At 36.3% G+C, this 15,588-nt stretch overlaps 1 protein-coding gene across 1 annotated transcript; it reads right to left on the bottom strand.

Moving 5' to 3' along the window:
* Positions 1-10,339: 10,339 nt before the first annotated feature.
* Positions 10,340-14,739, bottom strand: LOC113767349 (protein root UVB sensitive 2, chloroplastic). Its single transcript, XM_027311407.1, has 10 exons — positions 14,664-14,739; positions 14,406-14,528; positions 14,117-14,205; positions 13,924-14,008; positions 13,594-13,653; positions 13,396-13,489; positions 13,163-13,260; positions 12,888-13,067; positions 11,035-11,157; positions 10,340-10,935 (listed from the first exon to the last, which is right to left on the bottom strand). Exons 1-10 carry the CDS (start codon positions 14,673-14,675, stop codon positions 10,510-10,512), a joined length of 1,290 nt encoding a protein of 429 aa, XP_027167208.1. The 5' UTR covers positions 14,676-14,739; the 3' UTR covers positions 10,340-10,509.
* Between the last annotated feature and the right edge of the window lie 849 nt (positions 14,740-15,588).

The raw sequence follows: 15,588 nt of genomic DNA, 5'->3' as shown, positions 1-15,588 counted from the left end.
TTTAATATGTGGGCCACACTACTTTGACCCAAGAGAAAATGCAAATTGTCTTCTATGGAGAACAAGCAAGTCCAACTAAAACTACACAAATTTATACATAATAAATACAGTGGACTTAACCCCAAAACATAGTACCAAGCCGAATAAAAATAAAACACAAGCCGAAACAGCAAATAAATTCCAGCCCACTCATATTTCTCTTTCCTTTTCCTTTCTTTCTTTTCTTTCTTTTTTTTCTTCCTTTTCTTCTTCCCTTCCTTCTTCCTGACCTCTGATTAGACTAAGCTTCTCCATCGACGTCCTTGGTGGAAGCTGGCGGCGGCACCGTTGGCCAACAAGCTGCCAACTACTGGCCACCGGTCGCTAGCAAACTTTTCCGGTCTCCAAAATTCATAGAAATATGCCTTTTCACTCAATTTTTCATGCAGAATTCATTTTTGAGTTTAGTTTTTGCAAAAATGAAAGAAAAGTGGTCAAATATACGATGTATAGCTGGGTACCATTTTTACAACCTATCCAAAAATATCACCAAAATTCATAATGTCATACCAAAAGAACCTTTCTTGACTCCACAATCCAACCCTAATTCAAGTTTGCAAGAGAAAGTGTATATACAAGAGCTTTAAAACCAAATAGTAGCATACCTTAACAAAGGTACACTTACATTTGTCTTAGGCATTTTATCAAACAAAAACAAGACATAATGAAATCAAGTTTTAGTCCATCAAGTTTGCTTACTTTTGACCCAAAATTTTCGTCAACAAGTACATATTACACTCTTGTATATGCACACAGCATTAGTACAAGAATGACAAATAAATCTATCATGAGAGACAGCTTAAACGAGGCAATGAACGATGAAAACATCAAAAAAACTGAAACACAATTTTAAGGAGAGCAAACAAAAAGACAAATAAACAAAATAGAAATGAACCAACAATCATATATTCCACATGGTTTTAGGTATGAATATGTAAAATCAAGATCAAGAATAAAAGAAGAAATTTTACTGTGTTTTGTTGGGGTTGTTGAACTTGATGGTGGCAGTGGTGATTTCTATCAGTAACAGTTTCCTTGTTACTTTGCCCCTTTTTCTAATTTTTTTTGAGAGGGGAAGAGAATTGAGAAAGGGAGTTGTATATGTGTGTGATTGTTGTATGTTATTAAGAAATTGAGAGGGGTGAGATAGAGAGAGGGGAGCCGAGGGAGAGGAGTTGGGGGGTTGTTATTTTTCTTCTTGTTAGTGTGTACGAGTGTTTGTGAAGTTTAGAGAAAAAGTGAGAGAGGGAAAAGACAGAGCCGAGAGAGATAGAGGGATTGGGAGGTTAGAGTGTTTGGTTGTGTGGGTGATCATTATTTTTTGTTGATGATTGTCAAGAAAAAATCAACAAAAAAAATGTGAAAGATGGAATAAAATTTTGGGTTAATAGTGCATTTGATGAAAGAAAATGATTGTGGTGTATGGGTTGGATAAAACTTTGTTAGATTTGCTTTTTTTAAAAAAATTTCCCAAGACAAGAAAAACTCACATTAGCATAAATGAATTAAATACTCAATAGTCCAATAAATATCTTGACAAAAATTAAGGAGCAAAAACAAAGATTAAAAAAATTTGTTGTCTACAACTTGTCCCTCTTTGTTTGGAGTTTCAAAGAAACTCAAGGCAAAAACGTAAACACAAAATTATTTACCGGTCTCTTTTAACAGCACTTGAGCTAAAATAAAGAAACAAACACCCAGTTAAAAAAATTATTGAACAAAAATGATGTAATGAGATTGCAAAAGACGTAACCGAACTCGTGTACAGTTGTCAACGTATTTCACAATGGATATCAGGTCAAATGTAGTTCAAAATACAAATGAAATATGATGAAACAAGTGCACCATCTATCTGGAATTTTTGTAGAACAAAGAAATCTGAGCTCTCAAAACTTTTGAATAAAAAATAGGTAATGCGTGATGGAGCACAATTACTAAACAAACCTTTAAAGAAAAGTAAGTGCTCATAACAAAGAAAATGGAACATGGAGGAATGCAATTATACTCCAAGTATGGCAGATGCTGAGACTCGCTAACAGTAAATTAAAGATCGCATCAAGGGATGTGATTACGCTCTGAGAAGGGAGATAGAGAGGCTTGTAGTAAATGCTGATACTCGTTAATAGTAAATTAAAAAGTGATTGCTAAAAAGGGAGATATACGGGTACGTGGTGAATGCTGAGACTCGCCAATAGTAAATTAAATATGATTGTCAAGAAGGGAGATTGAAGGATGCACGGCCGATGCTAAGACTCGCCAATAATAAATTAAAAGTGATAGGAAGAAGGGAAATAGAAGAGTATGCGGTGGTCGTAGAGACTCGCCAACCATAAATTAAAAATGATTGGCAAGAAGGGAGATAGAAGAATGCGCGGCGGACACTGAGCATTGCCAACAATAAATTAAATGTGATTGCCAAGAAGGGAGATGAAAGGGTGCACGGTAGATACTGAAACTCACCAACAGCAAATTAAAACTGATTGTCAAAAACAAAGATAGAAGGGTGTGTGGCGAATGCTAAGACTCGCCAACAGTAAATTAAAAGTGATTTCTAAATTTAGACTGTTCAGTAAGATTGAACCTAAACCCAAATGCCTAGCAGGAGAATTGTAAAATGCATCTTAGGCCAAAATTACTAGTGGGATTATATTCGAATCCAGACAATTAGCAGGAGAAATGAAAATGCAAGTTCTGAATTGCCCGACTTGAGAAATAAAATGCAATGGCTAGATTGTTGAATAGAACATTGAAATGGAATACCATGCTATTAAGACAAATGAAAATGCAAAATTTGTACTACCAGTCGTGAAGATTAAAACACAAGTTGGTCAAACATAACATATGCCATGCCAAACTTATTCCAATGATTGATTTTTTTTTTATCATGAGAAGACGAAAGAAATAGATTTTAGATTTTTTTTAAAGAAACCCAAAAGTGACATATTTTGGAGTTTGGAAAAAAATTTAAATGCAACAATTTCTTCAGGAGACTACAAAAACATGTACACATCATTATCCTCTAAGAAACTCTTTTTCTTAAACGAATTTTGAATGCAATGTTGAAATCATATATCATTCCCTTTTTAAAAATTGCCCCAGTGCAAACCATGCTTAAATTTGTTGCGCCTTCATTCCTTCAGAAAAATGCAATAATTATCGCATAATCTTACCTACGAAAGAAAAAAGAACAATCCTGTTGAAAAGACAATGCCAGATGTGAAAATATGAGTTTTTAATGTTGAGAGATTGACCCTTTAGATCTGTTCTGCAACCTGTTTGGAATCTTTGCAACTTTCTAGTATCAATCATCCACACTTTATTGTCACAAGACATCCATTTTCATGACTTTTTGTGATAAATAACGAGGATTGCCTTTCGAGCGAGATCCAATACATGAGATATATAAACTATTGAAAAAACATATTATTTTTCATGGAATGATGCAGATATGAAGTAAACAATGATACAAAAATAAATAAATATAATAAATATAAAAATTTATTAAGTTTATGGGCACTAATCCAATGACTCCAAAAAATTTGATACATATTCGGATGATGGTTTTTAATGAAGAAAAATGCCCCATTTGACCCCCTTTTTATGTCATCCATTTGAAATTTAATGTCTGGAAAAGAATAACAGTAAGAAAATAAACCCAAATGAACATAGTCACTAGCTTTTGGACCTTAGCATCTTGCCTTTCGTTTATGATTCCCTTGTGCTCCAAAACCCAAACTTAGCGTCCTTTCGAGTTTTCACTAAGGTTACCCAACTCATTTATTTTTCTTTTCTCTTTTTTTCCTTTTTTCTTTTTTTTATCATTTTTCCTTTTTCCTTTTTTTATCATTTTTTCTTTTCTCTTTTTTTCTTTGAAAGAAGAGGCACTCTTTGGAATTTTCACCTTGAGATATGGACAATGTCATGAAATGAAATAAACAATTTTAGCCCCAACTATATCAATTCCGTCATATTTTTTGATAATTAATGGCATTAGTGAAACAATATTCTCTGACAGCTTTTAGAAAACATGTATTTACCTTATTTGCCAATTGATTAACAAAATGTTTCCTCAAAAAATACTGCAATAACATTTTGACTTTTATAATGGGGTCCGATGGGGTGTAAAGAAAAGGTTAAGGCTTGAAGATAGATCATGAAATAGCTTTGAACTAATTCTAATATCGCAATCTTTCAAAATTTGCCCAGTGTAGGGTTGATAAGAACTAAAAACTTGTCCCAGTGTAGAACTGATAAGAACTAAAAATTTGCTCCAATCTAATTCTAATTGAGCTTCTCTTTTCTTCTCTTTTTCACTCACTTTTTTTTGCTGCTTTTCATTCTTCGTTTTTCTTCTTTTTTTTTTGAAAATAGAAATAAAAAAATAAAAAACATTTGCCCCAGTATGGGGTTTGCGATCTTTGAAGGCTACCAAGTTTAAAGAGTAGATTATTCTGAAAGTTTGAAAGAGAAAACTAGGCATAAAATGTCCAAATGAAAAAGGAAGAAGGCCCGCCCTAAGCCTATCTTTTGCAGTAATTTCAAAAAAAAAAATCTTCATAATCATGTCTAAATTGATTAGTTGAAAAAAAACTTGCCTATCTATATTCATGAGAATAAGTGCTTGTAGACACCAAAATTTCAATTCTATTTAATTTCATTTTAATTTTAATTTTATTTGATTTTAGTTAATCGAAGTTCTCAAAATGATATTTAGCTATTTTTATTGAATTAGGGTTCATTTTCTTTTTAAATAATTTCCAAAAAAAAGAAAATTCTCACACAAATTTGTTTTTAATCTTTTCAAATTTAATTTCTGCCAAATAAAATGAAATTTTTGTAAGGTAATCTCAATTAGGAATTAACATTTTGTTTACCCTAAATTTGTTTCGAAAAACAAAAAAAATAAATAAATAAGGATAAACAAGATAGGTGGAAGACATGCATAGTAGCTAAGTGGGATGAGTAAGCATTAGCCATGTGGTTTTGGCATTTTGCACAACACATGCAAGAGAACTAGGTGGCTAAGACAGGTGGAGTTTGGAGGAAAATCTGAAAACAAAAAAGAGGAAAATCAAGGGAAGAGCTTCGGGGGGCTGAACAGGAAGAAAAGAAAGAAAGGAAGAAAAAGGAAGGAGGAGAATCGAGAGAGGAAAAAAGAGATTGAGAGGGGACGGCTGAACAAAAGAGGAGGAACAAGAGGGAAGAGAGGGGATCAGAAAAGAAACAACAGAAAGAAAACAAAAAGAAAGGGAGCTTCGGGGGCTGGGAGAGGAAGAAGAAAGAAAAGAAGGAAAAGAAGGGTTTCAGGCAAAGGAAAAAGAGAAGAAAAAGGGAAAAAGAAAGAGAGGGAGAGGAGCTGCGGGTAAGGCAAGAGAGAAAGGAAAAAACTGAGAAAGGGAAACAAGAGAGAATCTGGGGGGAGAACAAGAAAAAGGAGAACGAAACTGAGGAAGAAACTGGGGGGGGGAAGAAAAAAAAGCTTTCGGGTAGGAGAAGGTAGAGGCTGCGAAGGGAAAAGAAAAGAGCTTCGGGACTGGGGAAGAAACGAAGAAAGGAAAAGAGAAAGAAAGGCGGAACCTGGGAAGAAACTGAGGGAGGAAAAACCAGAAGAGAGGCTTCGGGGGAGAGGAAGGCAGAGGAGAAACGAAGAAAGAAAAGAAAAGAGGGTTGCAGGAGCCCGGCAAGGGGGGAGGAAGGAAAAAGGAAAGGAGAGAGAAAAAAGGAAGAAGGAAAGGATAGAACAACAGATGAGAGAGTAGAGGGGCGGCGAAAATAGCAAAAAGAGAGAGAGAATGAAGAGAGGAAGAGCAGAAAAAAATTTCTGCAAAATTTCATGGCCAGGCTGGTGAATTCCGACGTAGATGTTAGGTTTTTGAGAGAAATCTTTCTTTTTGTACGATCTATGGATACCCATGAACAACTTTTGTTCAGAAATCGTTTAACAACTTTTCTGCACCATCTATGCCTCTTTCATTTCATTTACAAATTAAATTTGATCACATTTCTCCACATTCATATTTTTGGGATTTTACAAAGTTTGCTTTTCGTTTTTTGAGATGAGGAGCTCAACTCTCTTTGCCTAATTTGATGTGACGGTAATTACTAATTTGGTGGTCTCCTTCGACATTGCTGCCTAAGTAGCAACCTTAATCATGGTTGGAGCAAACTCTCGATAATGAGCTGAAAAGATTACTTTTGGATCAGCCACAATTTCTCGTCCTCGTCGATCAAAACAATGCCTTGCCTGAGTTTTTTTTGTCCATCGCCTCTTAACATATTCAGGAGAAATTGTCTTTATATCCACGGTATCAAACACGTTCAATGCATGCCCACGCAAAATTCCTTCATTCTCATATTTTTTGCAACTATAGTGCACATTTAGATCATTCCGATTGAATACCACTATTCTTTCAAATCCTCCATCATACCTCATGATCGCAAATTTCACGAACATCCCTGCATCCTGTTGTCCCAATATAACCATAGCTATTGATTCACCATACTCATTTTGGGATGCAACAAATATGGTAGGTGAATACATTTCTGATATATGCACAAGCATAGGTGTTTGCCTCAACCCTACCATAAGGAGCTTTTGCCTCATTTCATATTCTGCGGTGAGTTCATTATGTCTCTTTTCATCAATCACGCGATTGAAATATCTAAAGAACTGGACAAGGTCGTGATCTAGTTTCAGATGATTTTTAATTACGGCGTTTAAGATTTCGCTAAATTGGATGTTTTGCATTCCCGCAGTCCATCTTTCTTTCATCATGCACTTGCCCATATATCGCAAATTCGATACAGCCCGGAAAGCCATTCATTATTTTCAAAATTGTGTTTCTTCACCATCGCCTCCCACATCCTATTAAATTGTTCCACTTCTTCAATCTCATACATGCAGGCACCAAACATGCATGGAAGGTCACTATTTTTCTTGTAGTGATTATCGAGATGTTTCATAAAATTACGCCGTATGTGAAACGTACATAGACCGTGAAATGTTTGGGACATGATAAGTGAAAAAACGGCTAACATGACGTGATCTTGGTCGGTTAGTATGGTATTTGGATGCTTTACGCATATTGCTTCTAGAAATGTACCAAACACCCATTTAAAAGAATCTATCGTTTCTTCATACATAAAGACAGCACCGAATATCACAATTTACCTATACTGGTAAAACCCACAAATACTCCAAGTGCCCGGTATTCTTTATTTGTTTTGTATGTTGTGTCAAATATGACTACATTTCCAAAAAAATTGTAGTCAATTAACATTTCTGCATCAACCCAAAAGATATTCGTTATCTGCTCTTTACAGTCCTGCTACAAGGTATGAAAAAAGGATAGATTTTCGAGTGTTTACTCTTGAAAATAATTCAGCATGCTACCTGTTTCTCCATATTTCAAGCTCCTTTCCCGTCTCATACAAAGATATTACTTAAAGTCATCCCGAGTATATCCCATATTGCCTATCCCACCTACCTCCTTTCCCATAAGTTCATGACTCTGTTTCAGTGAAAACCCGGCATCTTCACTTATTTCAGTTTTGAATCCTTGAACCTCACTCACTTTTCTTTGTAATGGCATCATGTGCGAATATTAAGCAATGTGCAACTCATGATTATGCTATAAGACAAGGTCATGTACACGGTACTTCATTGTCCCTCTATGCAACACGATAATCATTTTAGCTCCACATCTTGTTTTCGTTAGCATCCGTGTCCTCTTTGGCATCATATTACTTTCATACTTGCGTTTCACACCTTCTTTGCAACAACTATATCTCCTATACGTGGTCACACCGTTTTTGTCTTTATTTAGATAGTCTTTGCATACGCTGAAACCCATTTTAAAGGCATATTTATTATAAAATTTGTACACATCATCTTCACTGTTGAACTCCATTCCTAACTCAGGGGTACCATCTTCTACCAATTTGCTGCAATCCATTACTTCTGCTCTTACCAATTATGCATCAAACATCCTAATTTGCAACTGTTCATAAATAGTATATACATAAACGACAACATAAATGTATATTAGCATTCACAATATGTGTTGTGTTACAGACGTTACCCATATATCAAGTCCTATTATTATGCCTATCAATATAATTAATGATTCACATCACTTTACTTTTCGTTTACGACAATGACATTATCTATGTACAAATACAATTCCATATACACTAATTTATATGGACTATAATGTGTTGGTCACATGATATAAGTATATTTTAACGGTATGTACATCCACTCTAGTAATTATATTTAGGTTCTAGGTGCTTTGTTATATTGGATCCTATGTCATTCGTTAGTATTCACCGCCTGAGCCAACTTCGCATTTTTTACTATTTCTACATTTTGAGGGCCAAACCAACATTTTCTTCTCATTGTAATATATCATGTAATTTACTTACAATACCAGATACACCCATTTATTATTCACATATATGCATTTTCCTCTACTTCACCTCATTTAACTCTACACCTCCATTTTATACACATTGCAAGGCCAGAAAAAGGGGCAAACTAAGATTGTGTGATGAATATGGACCAACTATTGGATGCACAATGATTCATATCAATTGTAATACGGTGGCTATAACCTATAACTTATTTATAACAGGATGTACATTCATTCGCTCGTTAAATGTGACTTTGTTTTTCTCCTCTTTCCCTCATTCCGCTCGACGCTTTACTTGAATACATACTCCTAGGTCTTTGGATACTACTATCCCATTATAGTCCATCACTGAAAAGCTGAATGCTCACACACACACATATATGGTAGAACTTCACTATTCTTCTATCATCTTCATCTTACATCTTTACTGACTATAATTTCATCTTTCAATTTACAAATGTACATTGGGTGACAAATGATTGGCCACAGTTACTAACATGGTTCAGTCACGTTACCTTGGTCCGTTGAGCGCTTTATGTTTCACCGAACTCAGAGAGCGCAATTGCTTTTGCTATTAAGTTGCACGACAAATCTGGCAAACGTGAGATGATGAATTTCCTCTGTTTGCTTCTACCTGGCTGTTTGCCTTGCATGCATTGCTTGTGAATTTTCCTACCAACTTTCACCTTCTTCTATTGCTTTACCTCCCAAAAGCTACCTGCAAAATCAAACTAACCCTTCAATCTTCATTCAAAATGCTCCACAACACTCTTACTGCACTGTTTGCCTTCCTCCTTCACGCAAAACCATACCCCAACTCTCTCCACCTAGTTTCGTGTCAATTGCTACATTGACATATCAAACCCACTTTCTTCCCTCGGTTTTGTTTTGTGCGGCTAATTCAAATTTTCAACTTAATTTTCAAAATTTCAATTCTTTCGTTTGCTCTAAACGAATCCCATTAGGGCTAAACTTTTTCTTTTGTGGAACAGTGACATTTTTTGACCATCAACACAAGTAGTTGACGTGGATCATTTCTCGCCTCATGTCCAATCTTGTGAGGAGACCGCTTGGGAACGGTCTATCTGATGACCGCTCCTGCCCTTAATCCTTTGGCCATTATTTCGCTCATGTAGATAATCCTTCCAATTATCTCTCCGATAGATTATAGCCACGAAATAATATTCTAACAAATGACATAATAAAAAAAATAAAAAATTAAACCTTGCTATTAGACAGTGAAAATGGTAGCCAAAATGGCCCATCTAAACTGGATATACATTCAACTAATTGTTGCACTATATAGACTTCCATGTTAGAGACCTAAACGTGGTATTGACCTTACACAGCCATAAAGTGAGCAAAGCCAAGCAATTGCATCAAAGAAAATCATGTAACATATATTCTGTTGGTTATCATATACTCCCTCCGTCCCGAAAAGTTTGTCACTTTTCGGGAAGTGGAATATTTTTCAATAGTAGACAAGAATAAGAGATAGCTGTCTGTAATTCCTAAATTATCCCCGCCAAGCTGTCCAAATTTTGACTAAAGTGGTGCGGATGAAGTTATTCAAATGGTTTATGCAAACTAGTCAACACTTTGGGCCCACTACATTATTAAAGCTACACTAACTTTTTGCTTATTTTGCACTGCACGCGCTAGTAAACATTGGCTAGCATCAGCCACGCACTTCAAAGCGTGTCTTGTTCTTTTGACAATTTATGCTGGACCCACATATTTAAAGGTAGTGTCAGAAGGGTAAAATTAGAAGAAGAAGAAAAATTCATTTGCCATTTTAGGTATGTGACAAACATTTTGGGACAGACCAAAATGGAAAGCATGACAGTTTCAATGGGACGGAGGGAGTAATAGAACAATCAAAGCACAAATGCAAAAACAAACTTTGTCTTATCTTTTTATGTCAAACTATTCCTAGTAGCTCGTGGAAAAGTAGAATACGAAAGGAAGTCAACTAAAATATATAGAGGCTGTCAAGCTCCATTACTAAAAGAATCTATCTCCAAGAAAATCAAAAAGGGTTAACTGATAGTAGATAATATCAAAATGCAAAACGACATCCTGTTCCATCAAGAAAACGATCAGTATGCCACCCTTTTGCCTGCAACTCAGACAGAAATGGACGAAACACAGTATCCATCCTCTCATATGCTGCTCTTAGAATACTTGCACTCGTATCATCAACAGACTTCTCCAAGTCTGCAGTAAAAGCAGCAACAAGCCAACCTCGCAATGCATCTTCAGCTGTAGCATTATGCTCCAATATCAGGTCAGTCTGTCTAGATCCAGAACTTAGAAGAAATCTCTCCTCCGGGAATATTTCTTTAAGTTGTTGCAGCTTTGAAGGCTTAACTACCATGTGCAAAGCACTACCAACTTTGACATTTCCAGCATCCTCAATAAGTCTTCCTGGAAACAATAGATCTTCCCGATATCTAAGGTCAGCAGGGCTAGATATCTTTCCTGTCTAGTATCATTGTGAGCTAAAAGTAAGTTAATTGGGAACAAGAACAAACACGAACATCTTATGGTTGCATTCAGAGAGAGAGAGAGCATCCAAGATTACCTTCACAAAATCTGCCACTAACATTGCAGTTCTCTGCGGATTTAAAGTGTTTACTGGAGCAGCTCGCATTTCTTCGCAAACACTATAAATATGTATGACGGAAAGAACAGGTCCAACTAACAACTGCAACATTCATAAATTATGGACAGATAAGACTTTATTAGAATTACAGCAACCTTCACTCAACATTTATGAAACCGAGGGCACAATCTGCAAAGGACAGTTTGATGCCGTCGGGCCAATTTGATTATTTGGCACACCGAACTGGTTTTCTTTTTACTAGAAACATTGCATGCACCAACTTCAACATTTATTTTCACGTATTTCCTTCCTTCAATTGGCATATTAAAGTATAAAATCCATAGATTACCTTAGCTATAATTTCCAAAGTAGATGCATTTACATTGGACTGACCAACCCATGCTATCTCCTTGCATACACAACCACCCTGCCCCTGTTTGCTTGGCTACATCAACCCCATTATTTTTATGCTTGCTATAATTTATAGGATTTAGCTTGTCAGACGAATCTGCAGAAAATCAAAACGAACTCAATTGAGTTGGATCCAGTCACTTACCCACAAGGTCAAATGTTTCCCTTATTTTCTCCCCACCTGGTAACCCCCCCCACAAAAACAGAAAAAAAACCCCCAAGGGGCAGAGAGAAGTTTGTTCTCTCCTATACGACCATTATAGGGTTCTCTAAAGAGCAATGTGCTGCCTTCGTAAGTATTTACTTCTTCCTTCTGGTTTCGTGAATTTCATTGCTGAACTCCAGCCCCCTCTCATTTAGAAATTCAATATCTTGATCAAAATTCTTACAGCGAATTGTAAAATTTCTCAAGGCTAGAAGCCAATGCATTCACATATAAGCAAAGAATGGTTCTTTAAGAGAAAGGTTGGTACAATTTCCTGGCTGGGAAAAAGGAAAAAAAAACTCCAACATCAAAAGTTAAAGCAATGTGGTCGAATACCAAGGCAATTGCACATAAACACAAAAGAAATTCAGGGACTTTTAAAATAGTTGCACTAATGCAATGCCAACAACTGCTTGTGATGTGCATGACATAGTGTAAGAAATAGCATATCACAGCACAATTGATCATTCTAATATCTTATAAACCAAAAACTCATCCATTAGATCTTCCACAGAATTACATGATATTTACAACCCCAAACCTATAACTATCACCACAGTACAGCCTCCATGAGCCCACAAGTAAGCTGCAGCATCAGTGTCCTCATCCTTATTTGCCTCTCAAAATTTCTTAGCCACTGACTCTAATCTTTCATTTGTTTTTTGGCTTTTTAAGAATGCCTCTTCAGTTTCTCTATTTGCATGCACAGCCTCCGTGTGCAGTCCAAGTGCTGCATATATCTATTCAATCTAAAACCTTACATGGGCCAAGCTGTTATATCAGGTTTACCATTAGTCTACCTGTCAATGAATATTACCTTGCCAACCAAATAAAGAAGCAATGTGGACAAGAATCTTTCACTGAAAGTACCAGAGTTTATTACAACTTCCAGCTTTACATTTTCTGCATTGATTTAACTCTAAGGCTGCTTTAGTTACCCTGAAACTAACTCAACATGTCCAGGGATTTATGGGCCCCTATCGTTACAGGTTGGAGATTTATTCATGCCTTAAGTGCATCTTAATCTGTGCTCTAGCATTCGAAACTAGTACCACTCACCTTCAGTGAGTTAGGACTTATCTTCATAACCAAAAAGAGAAAACGTTAAGAGTGTACTTGGTAGTTACAAGTTCATAAAATTATTACGAGAAAAATTATTTCTAGTAAACAAAAATGTGTGAAATTCAAGGTAGTTGATGGCAGGAGATAACCATACCTTTCCCTGCATTGTTGAACATACAGTAGATGCTAACTGAATTCCAGCTCCTATTCCAAGAACATTAAAAAGAGTGGAAATTGCCTCACCCTTTGCAAAAAGATCACTGAGATTGCCTTCTTTGGCAAAGGAGGAATATATTGGCAATCTTGTAGCTCTTGCAGCAACCACTGCCATTCCCTGTTATGCCAGATAGGCGCATACAAGCTACAGTTCAACATACAAAACAGGGGAAAGTCTCAATTATGAAATGAATGGATATCTCTACTGCTAACCTTTGCAAAATTGCCAAGGCTTGCCATTTCAAGAAATAACTGTGGACACAAGGGGGAAAGAACCTCAAATCCAGTACCCAAGTCATAGAGAACATCAGCTGCAAGAAAGACATTCCTCTGTACTTAGAAGATGAAAACAACCACAACCATGAAATGAAAGAAATATTTTTAATCAGAATAAGCAGAAAAAATAAAAAATAAAAACCATAGATTTGCAGTTCAAAAAACCAAACCAAGAATTCTCCAACGTTTAGGCTCCGAGTCCATTCTTGCACCCAAATTGCTACATATCAGTTTTCCTACATGCTGCATGCCATCTTTTAATATCTGTATATCATTATACCAAGCCAACAAGTTTCAGGCTTAGAAGCACAAGAGGACAGTAAATGTTTTATCCGTTTGTCCCAAATAAATATCATTCACGGTCTTACCCAGCTCACAGCAGTTGCCTGCGCAGGAGTAGGTCTCAATCCTGCAGCAAATAGCAATGACTGCAAGGAGCAAGAACAATGACAAATAAACGTTGGATTGGGACAGCATTTGAGTATTGTATGCCAAAGACATGATGAATTATCAGATACTTTATATGCGTAACCAAAATAAGCTCAAAACTGCAGTGAAATCATTGACTATCAGATTTATTTTGTGGGGGCAAAAATGCAAATAAAGGAGAAAGCAAAACCTATTATAGTTTCGCCAGACAAAAGAAATTTTTTTCCTTTTATATGCTTTGCAGATGCCTCATAGATGACGAATAGGACCTGAGTTGATAATACAGACAATGCGGCGCTGGTGAAGTGTTGTAGTGCTCGGAATTGTGTGTATCTGAGATATCCCTCATTCACACTGCAAAAAAGAGGAAACCAAGTAAACTGGAAATGGATTAAGTAGAATAAGCGTCATAGCCATATTTGTTACTCGCACAAGAGCAGGAGAATTTAACTTGGGATAGACCTATACGGATATCCTGAAGGGAAGAATTTATTGAGAAATGATTCCACCACTCTGCGGGCAGCAGGTCTAGCGTCATCTACTATCTTCACCTGCAATTCGGGAAAAATCACAAGTTTCAAGCTTTATACAACCAATTAATTGCATTGAGCTCGCTAACGGTTATTCCCAGTATAAGAACCAAGTCATAGCATTAAATGGGGTTCAACGATAGACGACTGAGTAGCAGTGACATTAGTATTATACTGAAACAATAATAATAAGAGCAGAAGGAGGAGGAGAGGAGACTCACGGAGAGTTGACCATCGGGTTGGAACTGGTACTGCCGAGAAACTGATTTGGACGTCTCGATCCAGTATAACGGCAATGCTGGCGGCAGGCGGTCCGGCTCTGTCTTTTTCATCTTTATCTTTTCCTGTCAATATCCATATTCAGTTTTTTGTTTTTAGAGATCAGAATCGCAAAAATCAAACACACCTCCAGAATAAACGCTTCAGGAAGACTAATAATAGTAGAACAACCCAAAAAAACAGAGGAAAATTAGACAGACCAAGAAATTCATTAGAGAAAAACCAGCCAATGGATAACACACTGCAAAAGAGAGGGAGAGACCGCTTGATTCGCGGACCCGGGTTGGGAGTTGGGTCTTTTAAGTTTTGGCAGCCAGATTCCCAATAACTCTAGGGACTAATCACAAAAACACCCTCTAAAGCTTAATCAATTTTGCACTTTATTCTCTAATGTTATTTTTTTCTCATTGTACCCCTATAAACCATTAGTCAACTCTAATATTGTATAACGAAAAAATCAGAACGACATTGATATTCCTAAGGATTAATTACAATAAGGTCAAAATGCAGTTTTGGTACCTAAACTTTGACGCACGAGCGGTTTTAGTCCCCAAATTTTGGACGAAAACAAATTTGGTAACTGAACTTTCAAATTTTGAACACATTAAGTACGCTTGATGATTTTTTTCAAATTGTTACCGGAAAAAACCATGTGACAGTCACTTGTCCGGCCAAAATGGAATTAAAAAAGGCTAAAATGCAGTTTTGGTACCTAAACTTTGACGCACGACGATTTTAGTCCCCAAATTTTGGAAGAAAACAAATTTGGTACCCGAACTTTCAAATTTTGAGCACGTTAAGTATCCTTGATGATTTTTTCCCAAATTGTTACCGAAAAAAGCCATATGAGAGTCACGTGTCCGGCCACAATTGTATAAAAAAAGGCCAAAAAATGTCAAATGCCATTCTAATACTAAGTATTAAATTTAAGGACTAATAGCGTAATAAAGAAAAAATTCAAGGACTAAATAACATCACATGAGCCAACAAAACCCAAGAACCGATACAAATGAGCTCCAATTCCAGACAAATTTTGTGATTCTTAGATTAATGTACTGGAATTGGAGCTCATTTGTATCGGTTCTTGGGTTTTGTTGGCTCATGTGATGTTATTTAGTCCTTGAA

This window comes from Coffea eugenioides, chromosome 4 (genome assembly GCF_003713205.1).
Source record: "Coffea eugenioides isolate CCC68of chromosome 4, Ceug_1.0, whole genome shotgun sequence".
Lineage (NCBI taxonomy): Eukaryota > Viridiplantae > Streptophyta > Magnoliopsida > Gentianales > Rubiaceae > Coffea > Coffea eugenioides.
The sequence above is the reverse complement of the archived record's forward strand: the minus strand, read 5'-3'. Positions and strand labels throughout refer to the sequence as shown.